Source organism: Notothenia coriiceps, unplaced genomic scaffold (assembly GCF_000735185.1).
Source record: "Notothenia coriiceps isolate Sejong01 unplaced genomic scaffold, NC01 NC01_scaffold00029893, whole genome shotgun sequence".
NCBI lineage: Eukaryota > Metazoa > Chordata > Actinopteri > Perciformes > Nototheniidae > Notothenia > Notothenia coriiceps.
Window position 1 is genome coordinate 8,222 of NW_011362594.1, and position 21,152 is coordinate 29,373.

The 21,152-nt window shown below is 42.7% G+C and overlaps 1 protein-coding gene across 1 annotated transcript in view; it reads left to right on the forward strand.

Annotated features, from left to right (window-relative positions):
* Positions 1-1,012: 1,012 nt before the first annotated feature.
* The window catches only part of LOC104959101 (neurogenic locus notch homolog protein 1-like), a gene marked incomplete at its 5' end in the record, with an annotated part of 31,286 nt that continues 11,146 nt past the window's right edge, over positions 1,013-21,152 (forward strand). The window contains 25 exons of the mRNA XM_010786952.1: positions 1,013-1,275; positions 1,784-2,122; positions 3,384-3,506; positions 3,592-3,825; positions 4,491-4,646; positions 4,919-5,104; positions 5,706-5,819; positions 8,714-8,827; positions 9,001-9,234; positions 9,318-9,428; positions 11,211-11,403; positions 11,482-11,627; positions 11,747-11,860; positions 12,590-12,709; positions 13,063-13,215; positions 13,332-13,560; positions 14,233-14,434; positions 14,714-14,867; positions 14,973-15,157; positions 15,689-15,821; positions 16,613-16,870; positions 17,391-17,503; positions 18,066-18,640; positions 19,317-19,751; positions 20,215-20,363. Coding sequence (XP_010785254.1) covers positions 1,013-1,275; positions 1,784-2,122; positions 3,384-3,506; positions 3,592-3,825; positions 4,491-4,646; positions 4,919-5,104; positions 5,706-5,819; positions 8,714-8,827; positions 9,001-9,234; positions 9,318-9,428; positions 11,211-11,403; positions 11,482-11,627; positions 11,747-11,860; positions 12,590-12,709; positions 13,063-13,215; positions 13,332-13,560; positions 14,233-14,434; positions 14,714-14,867; positions 14,973-15,157; positions 15,689-15,821; positions 16,613-16,870; positions 17,391-17,503; positions 18,066-18,640; positions 19,317-19,751; positions 20,215-20,363 — 5,033 coding nt within the window. The remainder of the gene's footprint in view (positions 1,276-1,783; positions 2,123-3,383; positions 3,507-3,591; positions 3,826-4,490; positions 4,647-4,918; positions 5,105-5,705; positions 5,820-8,713; positions 8,828-9,000; positions 9,235-9,317; positions 9,429-11,210; positions 11,404-11,481; positions 11,628-11,746; positions 11,861-12,589; positions 12,710-13,062; positions 13,216-13,331; positions 13,561-14,232; positions 14,435-14,713; positions 14,868-14,972; positions 15,158-15,688; positions 15,822-16,612; positions 16,871-17,390; positions 17,504-18,065; positions 18,641-19,316; positions 19,752-20,214; positions 20,364-21,152) is intronic.

A 21,152-nucleotide genomic window follows, 5' to 3' on the forward strand; every position in this document is an offset into this window, starting at 1 on the left:
GGGGGGGGGGGGGTGAGGGTAGGAAGTCGAATGTCCCGTTTAAAGAATAGTTTCTCATGGTCGTCTTGCCGTGTCGTAAAAAACAGCAGGGACAGGAACGTCCTTTAAGAGTGGACCGTTTTCCTATTGGTTAGCAGCTGATTTATAAGCACACAAAGAGATGACTGGCCTCGCTCCTCTGAAGTGTTGTCTTATCCCTCTGAACTCCTCAATCCGTACTGCATGAGATGGAATTGAAGATTGGATGGATGAAAATAGTTTTAGGGAATTCCCTTTCACCAATTTCACTCTTTTAAAGGCGGAAAATAAATGAAAAATAATTTACATTTATGAGAAGATAGAAAGAAGCCGTTTTTTGATGATCTTGAGTAAACTGTTTATACCCATACTATATGTTACATCCCCAGCTCATTTGGATAAAAGGGAAGCAACACAAGACCAGGTGTTCTTGGTAAGAGGTTGGTTCTAATAATAAACTCAAATAAAAATGATATAAACAAAGATAGGGTCTTTAAACAAGGAGCTATTTATTTATAATGTAAGCAAAAAGAAAAAGGAGGCCACAGATCAGCACAGTCACAAGTTTCAGAACAATAAGGGCACGAAGGCGAAAATAGTGAGGCGTCTAGTACAAATCCAACGCCGTCACAAGTCCAACACCGTCACGAGTCCAACGCTGTCACAAGTCCAACGCCGTCACAAGTCCAACACCGTCACAAGTCCAACACCGTCACAAGTCCAACGCCGTCACAAGTCTTCATCATCATTTTTTGTTTGATTATTACTTAAATGTGGCCAAAAGTCCCAAATGCCATTTCAAAATGCCTGTTCCATTATCTGCAAAGCTTGAAGGTATGTTAGTAGCTGTACGATATATGTTGTCTTTGTCACTCTGTAAATGAGGGTCAAAGCTATGCTAAAGAGTTTGCAGAATAATGTCTTCTCTCTCATAGATGCAATGTTCTCCTTTCTCGCCTTCCTGTTGCTCACCTCTCTACCTGTGTTTCCTCAGGTGCTGGAATGGATTCGCAGGAAGCAGGTGCCAGTTTCGTGACCCGTGCACCACATCGCCATGCATGAACGACGGCATGTGTCGCGCTGTGACCAAGGGCAACACGGCGGACTTTAACTGCACCTGCAAACTGGGCTACACCGACCGCCGCTGCATGACGCCCATCAACAACGTGTGTATCAGCTCGCCGTGTCGCAACGGAGGCACCTGCGAGCTGGAGAGCCTCCAGACGTACAAGTGCCGCTGCCCCCCTGGATGGTCAGGTAACAAACAACAGGATTATGACAGCAGAGCAGTGTTTTCTTTCTTATTATCTGATGGGTCTTAAAGGATCAACCTTGGTGCCTAGACCTAGATACATTTTTTGTTGTTGACCTAAATCCTAAGAAAAAAGCCTATTATGTGTATAGCTTACCTGCAGCATATGATGTATGTATACAGTAGATGTGTATGAGTATATGCATATGTTGCATGTATGCATATGTATCACTTGCATATTAATTTAACAATGTTTTTGGTAAATAATCGTGTGTATGAGGCTCACTGGCAGTGAATGTATGGGATTACTTTAGTCGTTGTTATTGTTTGTTTGTGTTTTTTGTAATTTATCTTCTCTTTGTACATACAATCAGTACAAACCACTGTCTCATTTGTATGCATATATTTTGCTTTCCATTTCTAAATGACAAACCTTTTTTGCATTGTCGAAACGCAATACAAATATTTTTGATCTATAACTACTACTATAACATAATTTCTCCTTGCCCTCAGGTAAGCTGTGCCAACAAGCCGACCCCTGTGCCTCAAACCCGTGTGCCAACAGCGGCAAATGCACCGCCATCGAGTCCCACTACATCTGCACCTGCACGGCCTTCTTCACCGGAAAGACCTGCAAACAGGACATCAACGAGTGTGACGCAAGCCCGTCACCCTGCAGGAGTGGCGGGTTGTGCATCAATGAGGTCGGAGGCTACAAGTGCCAGTGTCCGCAGGAATACACGGGGAAGCACTGCGAGAGCCGCTACATGCCCTGCAACCCGACGCCATGCCACAACGGAGGCACCTGCATCCAGAGGGGAGAGACCAGCTACGAATGCTCCTGTGTACCAGGTACGGAGGTTATACTTGATATATATATATAGATGCATTATCCACTTTGTTTTTGTATGACAGTGGAAAGGACAGTTCGGATTCAAAATATTGAAGGCGTTAGCATTTAGCTTTCCTGCCACAGTTTCTGCCCACAAGCCCTGCACTCATTCACTCATCGCCACTCACACTGTGCTACTCTTTAGGTTTCTCTCTGACCTTTACATAGTGTCTTGTTGTCAATAACAAGTACACTTCTTTAATCATTTAGAATTAAAGGTAATTTTATATGCTGTCATGAACCATGTGACCATTAAAGATCCTCTTGAATAAACGCAAATGTATTATCTCTTAGTGCACTGTGTTCCTGAAGCCACTCACGTCCCCCTAAGATGTCACTGCTGTTAGTGGCTGGTTAGGGGATGATGTCATTTAAGGCTGGGCTGTTCCTGCCTGTGTGCATACACATGTGTGTGTGTGTGTGTCTGCTTTACTCAGTACAGTGTGTGAACAAGGCAGAGCAGGAAGACATTGGGGCTTATCATAAGGAAATGGACAAAGGACAACATCCTTTCCACATAGCAGCGGGGTGAAATAAAGCTTGCTGGGACGTTAGGTCCTGCCTGCACTCTCATCACCTCCGCACAGTCTCTCTCTGCCTTGTCTTTGTCTGCTGCCACTCCCGTCCATAACAAGCTGTCCCTAGAGACATCTTGACAATCCTTTTATATTATATACACTATTCCACTGATAGACTGGTGAGGTTTCTTTTACGAATATACTTTTGCAAAGCTCAGGTACTCCCCTTTTCTTCTAATCTTGTAGACAAAACATTAAAGCCTCTACTAACTATTTAAGTGTCCTTTTCACCAGGAAACCTCAAATGAAAGGGGAAAAAAGCTGTAAAAATGGTCTTCAGCACTATTAGCTGTGTGCCTTGACTTTAGACCTAAACAATTATTTTACAAGATGAGCAAATGTGACTCCGAGCAGCAGCAGGGCTGACTTGTCCTGTTTTTGATTTGTATTATCCAACATGCCACATGTACAGTCCGGTGGCTCCTCTCGTTGTGTATCTGTACAGCAGAGTGAATGTTATTACATGGTGAGACAACCACAGATCTCCAGATGGCACAGCTGCCTTCTTTCTTTTTTGGGGTTTAAAAAGACCGTTGACCACATTTAACTGTAGAGAAGTTTCACTCCCTTTGTCGTAAACGAGAACTGTAAATCAGCCCCCACTTTTTGGAGACAGTAATTAATATTTTACTCTTTCTTACAGGTTTTAATGGGAAAAACTGCAACCTCAACATTGATGACTGTCCAGGTCATGGGTGCCTGAATGGAGGGACGTGTGTAGATGGAGTCAACACCTATAACTGCCAGTGCAAACCAGAATTTACAGGTTTGTATAGAGATGTTCCTTTTCACTTTGATTAGTTTAACCTGCCTTAAAGAGTTTGTCAGTCATCCCCCTGATCCGCCCGCAGGTCAACTTTGCACCGAAGATGTCGATGAGTGCCAGCTGATGCCCAACGCCTGCCAAAATGGCGGAACATGTCACAACACCTACAGCAGCTACCAGTGCGTGTGCGTGAACGGCTGGACGGGTGACGACTGCAGCGAGAACATCGACGACTGCGCCAGCGCCGCGTGCCATCAGGGCTCCACCTGCCATGACCGCGTGGCTTCCTTTCACTGCCAGTGCCTGCCGGGCCGCACAGGTATTTATCTTTAATTAGCTCTTAATATGTAAGAGGGTTTTATATGAACATGTTTCAGCCTTATAAGATACAATTACTTAGGATAGCTTTCTATGATGAGATTACACTCTATGCTGTGTTGTGAAGGGTACAGGAAATGAAGGCTTAAATTAAAGGCTAAAAAGTCTATAGAGAAAAATGATAATATTTGGTTTTCAAACTGCTCGTTTGAAATATATCTTTTTTTATCACCATTGTAATGTCAACATGCACAATAAACACAACTTTGAAAGAATGCAATATTGTACCGTGGGATTTTAATTAAATTATTGAAAGAGACAAAACTGAACTTTAACAAATTATCAGTCGAACTGATCTTAATATATAGTTTGAAATATTGCTATACTCTTTTAATAACTTTATAATTTCTGCATTTAGACGTTCAGTTAACTTGTCTTCTCAATGCCATTTGAAGACGCCACTGTGATGAAATCCATCAGTTTATTTTACTGGAGGGATGTCTTTTTTACCTCCTTTTTCTTCCCCAAATAATTGTTAATCTTTGGTGTTAATTCTGTGCCTGTTCAAAGTAAATACATGTTGCCACGCGTTACTTTAGCAGTAACTCTCTTTAATGTTTTAAACTGGACAGGATGGAGTATAAAGTCTATCTTCTGTGTTACCAGGACTGCTGTGCCAGCTGAAGGACGCATGCATTAGCAACCCGTGTCAGAAAGGTTCCAACTGTGACACCAGCCCTGTCAGCGGAAACCATTTCTGCACCTGTCCGACTGGGTACATCGGAGCGTCCTGTGATCAGGATGTGGACGAGTGCTCACTGGGTAAAACTAAATCGAACATATGTTTCCTATATTCAGCCCAAAAACGACAAAAAACGACTGTCAAGAACGTTTTTCAAAACACATGTATAACTCTTTTATATAATCTCCTTCTTTCCTGATATTATTGTTACTTTGGTTCCCATACTTGTGCTCATAATGTCAGCAAAATAAAAGCCAAGTCATGTCTTTGCGGTCAGAGGGCTCCGTGTAAGGTCATGTACATACACAATACGCTGTTTAAGTAACGTAAAGTATGGATTTGTTTTAAACAGGTTCCAACCCATGTGAGCATGCAGGGAAGTGTATAAACACCAAGGGCTCGTTCCAGTGTAAGTGCCAGCGTGGTTACGTGGGGCCGCGCTGCGAGCTCGACATCAACGAGTGCATGTCCAACCCCTGTTTGAATGAGGCCACCTGCCTGGACCAGATAGGAGACTTCCACTGTATCTGCATGCCAGGTAAGACATGAGAGTGAGAGTAATCACAGAAATTCTAGGCATTGGGAGTGACGTTTTATAAATTGCAAAGCCTTGATAATGCATTCTTTGTTATTGTTACATTGATTCAAATATATAAATACTTTTTAATGTATTTAAAGCCATTTAAAAAGGGAGAAATTATGTATTAAATGATTTCATTGTTTTAATTGAAATGTCAAATGACAGAAAATAACTATATTCATAATTGATCAATAATATAAGTCAGTTTCCCAGAAATAAATGCCAAACTTCTACAGTTCTACAATAGTTTCTAAATGTTCTCAACTTCCTTCATCTTATGGGAAAGCGTAGTGATTATCTCAATCAATTGCACTGTTTGGTTTACGTCCTCTTAAACTGAACATGAATTATGATGGCCACTTTTCACTATGATAACATGAGAAATAAGTTGCAGTTCTACTGGTTTTCACAAAGCCTCTGTGTATAATTGAAATTAGCTACAGCGGTGTATGTATATAACATCAGTGTGAAAGCGCCTCTCTCTGTGTCTCTTGTCTAACCGATCTACCCCCCGTCCCCCCCACCCCACCCCTCCTATCCTCCCTTGCTAATTGGCCAGGTTACGAGGGGGAGTTCTGCGAGATCGATACAGACGAGTGCGCCAACAGCCCCTGCCTGAACAACGGCAAGTGTATCGACAAGATCAACGCCTTCCACTGCCAGTGCCCCACAGGTGAGGCTGCGTACTGCTGCAGAGGGGGCGGGGGGGGAGGGAGGAGGCATGGGGCCAGGGGGCACAGAGGTCGATCTCTCTTCCTTACTCTCTAACTCTATCTCTCTTTCACTCAAACACAAATACACACAAACACCTTTCTGGACGGGCACTAATCCCTGCCCTGAGGCAGGCTTACGCAGGCCCGGGTAGCCCAGAATGAACGCAGCAGTCGAGGAGGAGAGGGAAGAAAGAAATCTATAGGGAAAGGCCTGGGGAAGTTTGAACAAGTTTCTTATAACTTTTGCTAAGTCTGATGAGTGAGCAGAAACGTGTGGATCTAAACCAGAGTCTAGATTGTGACTAAGAGCAAGGGAGAGCTAATAATAGCAGGCACTATAACATGAGATGTTCTGCATTCTGATGGTGAATGAGGTAATGGTTTGATCTATTTTGAGGGCAGCTACTGTAGTTGTGTTTTTAAGCTCTTATTTTGTTACCAGAAATGCCATTGGGTGTACATTATTTGGACAGCTATTGATGTTTTGTTCAGGAGTGAAGGAATGCCACTATTGAATGTGGATAGAGAGAAAAGAAGAAAGCAAAGGAGCGATCTTCAAAAGTGTTTTTTTCTGTTTTGCATTCTTTCTTTGGGATCATTGAGGTGGAAGCGATTTTTTTTCTTCTTCACGTTCTTTCTTTTCGGGGAAAAAAATAAAGAAGCGAGTCGGGTGGATCAAAGGCGGCCTGGGTGGAGTGAGGCAGGATTCCTCCTGTTGAGAAGGGAAGGAAGAAGGCTAGAAATAAAAGAAAGAAAGAAAGAAAGAGGGACACCCCAACAGGAAAGCTTTAGAATTAATAGAAGGAGTACAAGAGTGAACAGAAGAGCTTAACGCCTAAGAAAACTGTGGGACAGTGAGAGAGGGTGTATGTGAGGAAGCGGCACAAAGTGGTGCTGAACGTGTTGTTTTGAGAGGGTGGATGGAGTGGTGGGGGGTATTAGAGGCACGGACCGTTATGCTGAAGCAGGCAGGGAGGGGTATAGAAGGGGAAGGGGCCTTAACCGCCCTGCTTGAGATGTAAATTTGTCCCCGTTGCGAGGGTCCCCTCTTATTATTTCTGTACATGGAATAGCCATGGAAACCCCACTGAGAGCCATTGAAATGTCTGATTCCTGCAGTCTGGGGATAAACCCCTCTTTGGCGGCTGGGATGCATGATGTGTGTTTGTGCATTTCTGCCTCAGCTTGGGTATGCTTGTTTGTGCATCTGGGTTAGATATTCTTTCACAGGGCACTGTAACAGAACTCTAAAGACATTTTACTTTTTGCGTCACATCTTGGCAAAGACTTCTGAGGCTTCTTTCTCGCTGTTGGAAATTAGCAACATTTCTAGCAGAATAAACTGGTGTTGTTTTCCCCTCTCACTCTGCAAAACAGCTGGTCTTCCACTTTTCGATTATGTATAATATAGGCAGCTTTTTATTGTGGATCGAATAGTTTAAGTGTGGTTAGAATTTAATTTCTAGGGCATAACATGTTTTCTAAGGCTGCATATCAGTTTGATAAACTTACTGCAAGCCACATAAAAACTGACAGTCACTAAAACAGTGACCCTTAATAAAGTGTATGAAGGACTCAGAGGAACAGAAAGGTCAAATAGTTTCTCAAAAAAAAGAATCTGGATTATAAAATGTTTTAATGCATGTTTTACTTACGCTTTTTAAAGCATTTTTAAGCATTTTTAAGCAGTTATTAACAACATTTCATTTACCAGGTTGTTAAAAATACCTGCAGAATTAAAAGAGAAATTATGAAAAAAACTGCAAAAGCTTTTTCAAAATCCTTCAAAAATATCTTAGAAATCGTTAAACTGTTGAAAATGTCAAAGGTTATTTAACAATTATAAGCTAATTGTTATTAAGCATAACAAATAGCTTTATAAAGCATCCAATTATTTATAAACCATCCAGTTGTTACCTAATGTGACTTCCAAATTATAATCTTTTGGCAAATTTCTCGTACTTTTTCTTTTTAGTTACACAAAAACCGTTTGTTTTTACATACTATTTGTGTATAGATGAAAATACACATGCATGTCCTCATGAATGCTTCTAGCAAAGTCCACTGTGAGAAATCAGCTCCCCCTTTCAGTTGAGCAGCAACTGAGTCTTTTTAGCTCAAACCACCTGCATGTTCCTGTGTGGTGTGGAGGAGGAGGGGAGCTAGGGCTTTATCTCTTCATCAGACAACATCCTACAAGTACCTGGACTATACCATCATGTGAACAAGGGGGAGACGAATAGAAAATAGCTGAGATCGGGATAACTCCGGGAAAAAGCAAAGGGAAAGACCGCTGGTAGATTTTGAATGACAAGGAGTTTGAATAGTTGCAGGTCAAAGGTCAAGCGAGGCTTTTAGAGGCGGACGGGCAGGAGGTGGAGGGGGTGGTGGAGAAGGGGTGAAAGCAAGACGGGAGAATGCGCATTGTGATGGAAAAGTTTTTGGGGACAAAGGAGGCAACGGGCTCAGTTTGGCGTTGCGTTGAGCAGACAGGCCCTCCTTTGTCTCTCAACTCTTGGTCAGGAGGCCTCGCAACTTTCATTCTTCCCTCATTTCTTTCCCTCCCTCCCCCCCACTTTGAACGAATTGGTGCCCCTCGCCCTCCCGTCTCCTTTTGGAGTCGTGCTGAAAAGAAGTGAAAGGGAAAATAGAGAGTTTGTAGTGTTGCACAGTTGTTAATTAACATGCAGATTTTCTGATTCGATGAGAGTATGGACTCAGGATTATGAGTGGTCTAGAATGGTGAGAACACACACACACACACACACACACACACACACACACACACACACACACACACACATACTCCTTCATGCTCACATGCACACAGTAACCCCCCTTGTTGTTTTTCCAGGCTTCACTGGGAACCTTTGCCAGATAGACATCGACGAGTGTGCCAGCACGCCTTGCAAAAATGGCGCCAAGTGCACAGACGGCCCAAACAAGTACACCTGCGAGTGCACTGAAGGTAAACAAGTGCTGATTAAAGCTGAATATAACATTTTTGTCTTTTAAGGCAAACTGTAAGGTTTGCAATTGCAGAAATAAAATAAACCAATTATATTTACCCTAGGAAAAAACATGCCAAATGTAATAAAGATTAGTACAACAGTTAAAAAACAAATGTTTTAATTTATCCAGGTTACTCTGGGAGGCACTGTGAGACAGACATCAACGAGTGTTACTCGGACCCCTGCCACTACGGCACCTGCATCGACGGCCTGGCCTCTTTCAGCTGCCAATGCAAGCCGGGTTACACCGGGCGTCTGTGTGAGACCAACATCAACGAGTGTCTGAGCCAGCCGTGCAGGAACGGAGGCACCTGCCAGGACCGGGAGAACGCCTACATCTGTAGCTGCCTCAAGGGCACCACAGGTGACTGCCACACGCATACAAAAACACATGTAATCATTACTTTTTAATGACATTCACGGATACTAAAATACGTTTTTCAACAGGAATCAACTGTGAAATCAACATTGACGACTGCAAGAGCAATCCCTGTGACTATGGGACCTGCATCGACAAGATCAATGGCTACGAGTGTGCATGTGAACGCGGCTACTCTGGTAAGCATTATTCTACACAGACAGCTGGTCATTATTGCATATGACCTTTTGTGTGGGAATAACATTTTTAACCCACTTGATTTAAAAATACTAATTAACACTGATACCTACTGAATCATGACAGACCTTCGATATGCCAATAGGCTCTCTACTATGCAAAGTTACCTTAAGACAGGTAAACATGGCTGCTGTCTCAGGTGGCCAGCAGATAAATGAGTGTTTAAGGTGTACGATTTAACGTATGGACAGAGGAGCGAGCCTTCCTGATGGGGAGGGTGACAGATGGCGAGCGAGTGCGCACGCTCCGCTGAGGCTCGACCGGTATCACTTTCCAGCTCCTCCCTGTCCCCAACCTGCTGCTGTTAGGACACAACAAGCTGCCCTCCTGTACAAAGAGAGGACACACACACACACACACACACACACACACACACACACACACACACACACCTGGGATTTGAGCGGGAGAAAAAATTCCCTGAAAGATTCCTGAAAGTTGAGCTTTTAAAAGCTTGGAAGCAGGTCCCTGCTCTAAAGCTAAATGGGCTGCCTTCATGCTATGCGTGGCACCAGGCTGAATGGCGTCAACGCTCCAAGTGGCCGACAAAGAGGGACTTAAAAACCCCTCATGTTTCTGGAAATTTATACATTGGCTGCTCTGAGATATAGATTTCATTGTGTTGCGGCTTTGTGTGATGCTATGTGACTTGCCTCTGTGTATTTCAAATAGTAACTCACATGAAGTGCAAAATTGTGTTATTGACAGCTGTAGCAGAAATTATTTTAAAATTTAAAAACCATCAGTTTACTGTCTTTACAAAAGACGTTTATTGTCTTTCTTGCCAACATTTGTATCAGAAGTGTTATATCTGTCAACTAAACATTTGATTAAAGCAAGGAGACAGTTAGCCTAGCTTAGCATAATGACTTCCTAGTAGAACACATTAGGCGCTTTCACACCAAGTACTTTGCCGTACTTAGTTCCCAGTACTTAGTTAATCAGAACTCTTTAGTTCTTGTTCTTGTTCTTGTTCTTGTTCTTGTTCTTCTTCTTCTTCTTGTTCTTGTTCTTCTTCTTCTTCTTCTTCTTCCCGAGCAGTTCTTCTGGAGTTGGGGACTGGCTTCAGTAGAAGCTGCTGGCACTCTCAGCAGCTTCTACCAGACCCGGCGCCGTGGGAGGGCCAGGACTGCTAATGCTAATGCCAATGCCAGAAAATACAATGGCGGCTTTTCTGAGTTTTACGGGGCGTAGTTTGCAATTCGCCCAGCCAATCAAAAATGGGAACCTTTTTCTCCCAGGAAAGTACCTGCTCTCTAGCAGGGACTAAAAAGGGGGTGAAAAGGTTCAAATGAACTAAGTTCTAGTTCTGTTTTTTTTTGGTGTGAACGCAACATTTCAAGAACTATCGAAACTATAGCCTACTGGGAAAAGTACTCCGGTGTGAAAGCGCCTATAGTCCCCCTGTAAAAACCTTATAGTTTTTCATTTTTGGTGTGGAATAAACAAATAAAATGCATTGTTTTGATTAGTGAACTCTAGGTGCTGATGGTTGTTTGTTTTCTTTTGACATAGCCAGGCTAACTGTTTCCCTTTGTTTTTTAGTCTTAATGCTAAGTTTGGCTATTCAGCTCTAGCCACATATTTAGCACACTGAATTGAAAGTTTGATGAATCTTCCCAGTTCCCTTTTGCCTCTTGGCAGGCTGTTGATAATAAGTATGTTTTCTACTCATTGTACAAATGATGCTACATGATAGTAAAGCATCCTGTCCTTTTTCTCAGGTACCATGTGTAACATGAACATTGACGAGTGTGCCATAAACCCCTGCCACAATGGCGGCACCTGTATCGACGGCATCAACAGCTTCACCTGCGTGTGTCCAGAAGGTTACCATGACACCACCTGCTTCTCCCAGGTCAACGAGTGCCTCAGCAACCCCTGCATTCATGGCCACTGCGATGACAAGATCAACGGGTGAGACTTTCTACAAACTGCTCAATGATATTTCCAAAGAACCTGTTAATCATAGTTTATTGTTTTTCTCTACGACAGCTATAAATGCCTGTGTGATTCTGGCTGGAGCGGTAAAAACTGCGACATTAACAACAATGAGTGTGAATCCAACCCCTGTATGAATGGAGGCACCTGCAAGGACATGACCAGCGGATATGTCTGCAACTGTCGCATGGGCTTCACCGGTCAGTATTTGTGTGGATTATTATTTGTTGATGTTTAAGCCTGTATGTGTCTCCAAACTATTTGACTGTTTTACCTCTTAACTGAAGTGTGTATAAAATACTGTTTGCTCTATCCGCAGGCCCAAACTGTCAGACCAACATCAATGAATGTGCCTCCAACCCCTGCCTCAACCAGGGGACGTGCATTGACGATGTCGCTGGTTACAAGTGCAACTGTGTCCTGCCCTACACGGGTATGAAAATATTATTGAAAATATTTGTTACACCCATGTGTTGGCCTGGTGTTCAGGCATTTCCTTCCTTTTTCCACAGCCAGTGTGCTTTAAGTTATTGGGCAAAGAGGAAACATTTGCGTGGGGTCAAATAACTGTCGAGGAAAGTTCAGCCTCAAGACTCCCTCAGGGCTGAGTGACACCGAACCTCTGACTCCTTCTGCTTCTGTGTTACACAAGCATCCCGATAAGAGAGCTGGAAAATATTTTCATGCCATCTCACTTATTTTGTGACAAAACAGATAATGATGGAAAGGTGAAGGTTACGTTTTCTCGTATTTGTCGAGTCGTCTATTTCGGAAAAATCCACAGGACTTTAAATAATAAAGGGCCCTTCGCTTGTGCCGGGGTGGGAACAGGGGTTCTTGACACATTTCCTGTTTGCCTGCTTCCTGTCTCACAGAACCGCAAATGGTTTCACAATGGCCGGAAACTGGACCCTGCTTCCTGTAGGAGCCGTGTGTTATGGAAACAGATAGGGAAATGTCTCCGCAGGCCTCTCACACTGACGGAACCTGGCTAAAATCTTCTGATAGCACTGATTGAAAGATGATTCTGTGTCCATTTGGGTTGGGTTATCTCCAAGTGTATGATGACTCATACTTGGTATCAGGCAGTAGAGTTAATGTTAAACACATAACAGATGTCATTTATTTGTGTTAAATATGTTATTTGGATTGTGTGTTATAGGAGAGAACTGTGAAACCTTGATGGCACCCTGCAGCTCTAAACCCTGCAAGCAAGGAGGAGTGTGTCAGGAGTCAGAGGACTATCAGAGCTTCTCCTGCATCTGTCCTGAAGGATGGCAAGGTAAACATTAATGTCTTAATTCCTGTGTGACCTAAAGGAACTAGTAAACAATTCCTCTATGAATTCCCAACAAAATAATTTTACAACAGAACTCTAGTTTCAGGATGTTCTTTCTCCCAGTATAGTCTTGCTAAAAATGCCAGATTATTTAAGAATGTATATCAATACAAAAATTACATTTATTTATTACTCACACAATCTTACTGTTCAAATCATTCATCCCTGTGCCCAGCTTCAGAAAGCAACTAATAACTAGGAAAAAGTCAATAGTATAGAATAAATAAATATATGTGGCAATGTTTAACAAAAGAGAGATGCACTTTACAGTATCTTCCTTTTTCCACCCCTCAAAGGTCAAACATGTGAGGTGGACATCAAAGAGTGTGTAAAGAATCCCTGTCGCAATGGAGCGACCTGCCAGAACACTTTGGGCAGTTACCGCTGTGCATGCAAACCGGGCTTCGCTGGACGCAACTGCGAAAGCAACGTGGATGACTGCAAGCCCAGTACGTTCTCAAGTTTCTCGTACATTACATACTCTACATTCATTTCAAACCAAGAGCTTAAAAAAGGGGCTAAAACACATTCGCTTAGCTTATCCTGATGCCCCCTCCTCCCACAGACCCCTGCAGTAACGGCGGCCTATGTAAGGACGAGGTGAACGGCTTCCTGTGCACCTGCCAGCCCGGCTTCAGGGGCACAAAGTGCCAGGAGGACATCAACGAGTGCGAGAGCAACCCCTGCAAGAACGGAGCCAACTGCACCGACTGCGTCAACAGCTACACCTGCACCTGCCCGGCCGGATTTAGCGGGATCCACTGTGAAAATAACACGCCTGACTGCACCGAGAGGTACACAGTAGTAATATATATACAAGTACATGCAACTTTATATAGCACTTTAAAAGGCAAACAGGTTCAGCAACAAGGTGCTTCACAAAGACACATTTTAAAAAAGAAGAATTATAAATAAGTGTGAACATGTTATCAGATACAAAAAAGAAGAAACAGTTACTCACTATTAAATGTATTCAAACCATTTGTATTATAACAGATAAGACAGTCAGGTGAACACTGAACTCCATGTGTATCTACACAAATTGTTAAGTAGGATCAACAGATTCACTTTTATCCACTTGTTCATGTAGAGCCCATTTTCTTGTCCACCACTGCCCCTTCTGGTGGAGGGTTGATGTGCACCAGCTGACTTCAGCACTGTTGCAGCTGTCCTATGAACAGTGGGTTAGCTGGCCGGTACTCTAAATGAGCTTGTAACTGTAGAGTTGTTAAAATGCAAGGAATGGTTTTGTGTTTCAACTATCTTGGCAGCTCCCAGGAGGGAGTTTGAATATGGAGTAAATAAAAAGTATTTCTTCTTGGGTAACTTTCTATGGTTAAATCAGAAGTGAATGAGTACACAACTTCAGTGGATCAGAGTTTATTTACTCCTCTCTTCCTTGAAAGCTACTTTACATCTTATTGAGTTTGATTTCATACAACAATTTATTATTTTTTCCTCTGCAGCTCCTGTTTCAATGGGGGTTCCTGTATGGACGGCATCAACACCTACACCTGTTTATGCCCGCCGGGCTTTACTGGGAGCTACTGCCAGCATGACATCAACGAGTGTGACTCCAAACCCTGCCTGAACGGCGGCACCTGCCAGGACAGCTACGGCACATACAAGTGCACCTGCCCTCACGGATACACAGGGCTCAACTGCCAGGTAGGCGGACAGGGAGGGGCTTTAAATTAGCTTGTTTGTCTTTGACTTTATTTAGCGGTATAAAGTATTGTTGTGAACTTTTTTAGTGGTGTGCAGGTAAACACTGAAACATTGCATAAATAATAAGAAATAAACCAAAAAAAGTCCATCTGAACCAAGTTTAGCTCTGTGTTACTTATACTTTTATAATCATTTTGAACCACAAAACACCAAATCAATGTTTAAAATGTTTAAATAGTTATAAGTAAATGACTGAGTTTACTGCGTTAAACCTTCCAGAATTTGGTCCGCTGGTGCGACACGTCTCCCTGTAAGAACGGTGGAACTTGCTGGCAGAGAGGAACCTCCTACAACTGCGAGTGTGAGACCGGCTGGGGGGGACTTTATTGTGATGTCCCAAGTGTCTCCTGTGAGGTGGCGGCCAAACAGAGAGGTAAGTTGTGCCTTACCTGGGTTTGGATATCAAAATCACATCATATATTGTGAATTAGTGTGTTTGTGAAAATGAAATGCTCACCGTCTCGTCCTGTCTGCGTAGGAGTGGACGTTTCCCTTCTTTGCCGTAACTCGGGTCAGTGTCTGGACGCAGGAAACGTGCACTACTGCCACTGCCAGGTTGGATATACTGGCAGTTACTGTGGGGAGCAGGTGGACGAGTGCACCCCCAACCCCTGCCAGAACGGAGCCACCTGCACTGACTTCTTAGGCGGATACACCTGCAAGGTAACAGCACTTAAAACAATATGCATCCAGTTGTTGGTGTTATACCTTTTGTAACTTGTTAAGATAAACCTAATTTGGACATTATTCCAGTGAAAACCAGCTAAGCAAGTTCGTTTTAATTTAATGTTGCAAATTGAGTGTCATCTGTCACTCTACTTGGCTAAACTTAATCAGTTTGCAAGTCTTGTCTTACTTTTTTATTTTGAAACTCAAACCTTTATTTTTAAATGTGTTAAATGCCTGAATGTAGAGCATGCATCCTTCGAGCTTAAACAACCCCAGGCATTGCTAATGAAGAGGCCTGCTTATAAATAGCAGGAAAATAGCTTGGTTATGTTAATCTCCTCTGGATCCGCTGGCCTTGGCAGGATGGAGGCCAGAAAACAGCCAGGTAAACAAAAAAAAACATCTCTGTTTCATGTCACACATTGATTAAACTTTTCCCTCTCTTCTTCCTCCTCCGCCTTCTTTTTTCTTCCTCCTTCTCGGCTCCTTCTTCTTCTCCTTCTTCTTCTTCTCCTGCTCTCTCAGTGTCTGCCAGGATACGTGGGGACGAACTGCTCTGACGAGATCAATGAATGTTTCTCCCAGCCGTGCCAGAACGGGGGCACCTGCATTGACCTGATCAATACCTACAAATGCTCCTGTCCCCGGGGAACCCAAGGTCAGCAGACCCCACGCACACTCCTCCACACCACTCTGCCCCTCCATCCTCTCCTCCCTTGTCTCCACGCTTCATTAATTAGGGCTTAACAGCAGCCGGGGCATGTCTGCAAAACTCCTCCTCCTGTCGTGCCTCCATCCTTTCCTCCCCATGTCAAATATGACATTGATTTTTCTCTCACTTGTGAGGAGAGGGTGTGTTGCCCAAATTGCCAGTGGAGTTGGGCATATCCAAAAAAGGATGAGAGTTTTTAATTAAAAAAAAAAAGTCAGAGGCCTTAACAAAAAGTTTAGGAAAATCAACCTTAAATTATGCATTTTTTATATTTATGGTTTTATTATTCCCCCCTTTTTATTCAGATTTGTTTTATTTTATTAACCACATATATAAACTTATTTTTGTTTTTGAATATATAAACTTGATTTTAATTATTTACTTCATTCTTACAAAATAATTGTTTCTTACTGCGATTTTCTGCTTCTATTTTAACTTAAAGAGTGTTACCGTGTGGAAGCAGGACACCATAAGTATTCATTTTATTTGTTAATTCTTAAAGTAGTTAATTGTATTTCTGAGATTTGTTCCTGCTTTTACCCTCTATGGTCATAATGCATTGCAGCAATGAGGCATTTCCCATTTTTGAGGGAATTATGAGGCAGTTTTTTCCTACACTACATTTTTCTTTTTGCCTGTGGCTTTAGATCAGGCAGTCATTTATAAAAGGTTCTGAACGTTAATGCGTTTGTTTTCCGATTGAAAGCTGATGATGCTTTTCCCTACTCCTCCCTCAGGTGTGCACTGTGAGATCAACATGGACGACTGCAACCCATTCACCGACCCGGTCACCAACGAGCCCAAGTGTTTCAACAAGGGCAAGTGTGTGGATCGAGTGGGGGGCTACCACTGCATCTGCTCTGCGGGGTACGTAGGGGAGCGCTGCGAGGGAGACGTCAACGAGTGTCTCTCCAACCCCTGTGACTATCGGGGGACGCACAGCTGCATTCAGCTCACCAACAGCTACCGCTGCGACTGTCGCACCGGATACACAGGTACACAGCCGGTCGGGGGGGAACGAGGTGGCAATTTTGTGTCAGTTTAGAGAATGAGGGAGAAACATGTGCTGTTGCTTAGGTGTTTTTTCAGATTCCCAGCCCATGAAAAACATTTGAATTCCTAGGGCCCTTTCTTATTCTAATGTTGTACAATAATCCGTTTTTGTTTTTACTTTTACTCGGTTCCTGTTATGCCTGTATATGCCTTTTTGGCCTTATACAGATATGATATTAAGCTGAACAACAAAATGTAACTTGCACTGAAATAGAAATGAAACACTGTAAACTAATCAATTACTGTTGCATTTGCAGTTATTTTATGAATTGCTTAAAGTAAAAAAAAAAAAAAATGTTCTCATAAGTAAGGATTTGACTGCTTTTATATGTGTCTTATGTGACCATAGATTATATATTTATTTCGGTTTTGAACTGCTGGTTGGACTAAACAACCTCGGAAAATGTTACCATTTGAGGATATTTTTTGAAAGTGACATAATATATGGGTGTGACTCTTCAGGTGAACGCTGTGAAACCGTGTTTGATGGATGTAAGGGGAAGCCGTGTCGCAATGGAGGGTCCTGCGCCGTAGCCAGCAACACACAATACGGTTTCATCTGCAAATGTCCTCCTGTGAGTACCTAAACACTCCTACACACTTTCAAGTAAACACACACAGACAGGCAGATCACTGTCACTTGTAACAATATTATGTTAAATCACGTTCAGAGAAATACAAAAAAACTGCTACATCCTTTATTCTAACATTATCCTTAAAATAAGAAAATTGAGGCTTGAACAACTCTTTTTTTCCAAAAGGCCTAACTGCCATATTTTATACATTTGATAAAAAATATATACAGTATATATATATATATATATATATATATATGTTTTATCAATAGAAAAGCTTTACATTATTTAACTTGTGCATGTCACTATCCTCGGGAAGCACTACCACCTTCTTTTACTTTAAACTTATCCTTTGAGAAAGATTAATGGGTACCAGACTGTTGTCATCATGAGAATACATCTGTGTCCTCTGATAATCACACACACACACATAGTTGACCTACATGCACACATAATAGATTTTATAATGATTATTTAAATAGAAAAATATAATAATGAGATCTAAAGTATTTTCCAAGATCATATTGTAATCCTCATTTTAATCTTTTTCCTCCTCTAACAGGGTTTTACCGGCTCCACGTGTGAATATGACGCCCAGGCCTGCGGCAGCCTTCACTGTCGTCATGGAGGCACCTGTATCTCCGGCCACAAGAACCCCAAGTGTCTGTGCACCCCATCCTTCACCGGGCCGGAGTGCCAGTATCCCACTGACAGCCCTTGTAACTCCAGCCCCTGTTACAACGGTGGCACGTGTGAGTACACCACCGAGGCGCCTTTTTACAACTGCGTCTGCCCCAACAACTTCAACGGCCTCCGCTGCCACATCCTGGACTACAGCTTCCAGGGAGGGTTCGGACACGACATCCCGCTGCCGCCTCCCGAGGTGGAGGTCAGTTGCGACATCCCGCTGTGCGAGGAAGCTCAGCACAACGAGTACTGCGACGTGCTCTGTAACAACCACGCCTGTGGCTGGGACAACGGAGACTGCTCGCTCAACTTCGACGATCCGTGGAAGAACTGCTCGGCCTCTCTGCAGTGCTGGCGGTACTTCAACGATGGGAAGTGTGATTCGCAGTGTGACAACGCCGGGTGTCTGTACGACGGGTTTGACTGCCAGAATCTGGAAGGACAGTGCAAGTGAGTAGTGTTTGGAGTTGAAATTAAAACTGAAATATTAGTGGAATTGTATTTAACAGGCCGTAGTGTGCCACTGACAGATCAAAGCAGATCCAAAAACGAAACAATTATTGTATTTTCTATTTAAATGGAAAAGTTTGAATTTACACAGTTTGGCAACTCAAAATGCACTAAAGTTTTATTTTCCAGGCCAGGATTTAACTTTTTAAATAGAATCCATATTTTCAAAAATAATATAAATTTAAACTTGTTGTCAATGCGGCCTACAATGAAGATTTAACGTTCACCTTTATTGTCATTATACACTGTAGTTGGCCCAGTTCATGCTACACAAAAACAAATTACAGTTTTAACACTGATTATTAAACTGGTCATATATTTTAATTAACAAACAAATATATATATATTTCATTCACAATAGATACTTGGTTATATATATTATGATTTTATACAGTGTGTGTGCTTCTGTTTGAACCCAGATCATGTGACATTACTGGAGCAGGATAGTAATTCAATGAGGTTTATTTGTGACTCCTTTTTAAGTCTATATTTGTGTTTCTGTGATGCAGCCATCTATTGCTATCTAAAGCTTTAAAAGTGCTTGGTATTATTATTCTTAAACATGGTCATACTGAATATAATGAACTGCACCCCTAACTTAACCTCTTTTCTGCAGTCCTCTGTATGACCAGTACTGCAAAGACCACTACGCTGACGGCCACTGCGACCAGGGCTGCAACAATGCTGAGTGTGAGTGGGACGGCTTGGACTGCGCTAACAGCATGCCAGAGAAGCTCGCAGTGGGCCAGCTGGTCCTGGTGGTGCATATAGCCCCCGTGCAGCTCCTCAACAACTCCTTCGGCTTCCTGCGCGAGCTGAGCCGCGTCCTCCGCACCAACGTGGTCTTCAGAAAGGACGCCAAGGGCGAGACGATGGTGTACCCATACTACGGGAACGATCACGAGCTGAAAAAGTACACAGTTAAGCGCTCAGTGGATTCCTGGTCAGAGGTTCCTGGCAAGGTGCTGAACGTGATGAAGAGGAGCCTGAAAGACATGGTGGGCGGGAGCAGGAGAGTGAGGAGGGAGCTGGATCACCTGCAGATCAAAGGGTGAGCAAAGATACCCTGAGATGTGTTGGTCTTTAACTATACTCCACGTTTTTAAGGATTCGGGAGCTAATTCATAAAAAGAGGTTGCAGCTTTTGTGGCAGCTGAACCTGCACGAGAAAGACAAGTGCTCTTGTCTATATTGGCCTGTATTTCAATTATGTAAAATATTGCATGTGGCACAAGATTACACACTCTCTATTACAAATAAGCCTTATTGCGTCAACTTTCCCATTCACAAACATTGGCGCTCAGTGCGTCACACAGTAAAAGGACAATGATTAGGCTTTGATTGTAACTGATTGCTTATCTTTCCTGTCATCAGTGATTGTAGCTGGATAAAGGCATCGTCATGCATTAAATTCATTTAATTTTGTATTTAAAATTCCCATTTCAGTGGTCAAAATAGGTTTAAATATGTAGATTTAACTTGACCTCTCTGTGTGCCTTCTCTTCTCTCTTCAGTTCTATGGTTCACTTGGAGGTGGACAACCGTCAGTGTTTCCAGCAGTCCACCGAGTGTTTCCAGAGCACCGATGACGCTGCTGCCTTCCTCGGAGCTCTGGCCTCCAGTGGCAAACTGGACGTTCCCTACACCATCGAAGCAGTTTATAGTGAGTACATCCTATTTAGGTCTCCATGGTTCAAATAAAATATGTTGTTTGTAAGGTTTCAGTTGAGAAGCATCATGTTGCACTGGGTAACTGTTCTTCCTCATGATTATTTTTAAAGGGGACCTATCATGCAAAATGCACTTTTGTATGTCTTTTATACATAAATTAGGGCCGGGACTTTAACGCGTTAATTAAGATTAATTAATTACACAAAAATTAACGCGTTAAAAAAATTAACGCATTTTAATCGCACTTATTTTTGCACCGCGGAACGTTTCTCACTGGATGAGTTTCAGGGGTACCGATTATACTGGAGCACCAACTAACGTTCATTACTTCAGACAACAACAAACCACAGTGAACAATAGTCAAACGTGAACGAAGAAGCTGATGAGACCGCTTTGTTGGCCCCGTGAATGGGACATTTTGTTTTAAAAAACGGACGGATGGAAGCGTCAATAAGAGCACAGTTGTTTGCAAATTATGCAAAAAGGAATTCGCATATCACCGCAGCACATCAAGCCTCAAGTATCACCTCAATGCAAAACATATAGCAGCTAGCGTGGAAGCTAGCGTGGACGTTAGCCCGACTCGTAGTACAAGGACCCACACCCAATTCGCGTTGATCAAACAGTGGCCTATGCAACAGAGAGATTTTATTTTTCATCAGGATATTGGAAGAATAGGAGGGATTGAGGTCAATCACTGGCACTTTTTTATTTATTTTAAATGGTACACTTTATGTTGAACTGTTTATTACGTTGTTGGTGCAACTGGCACTTTATGTTG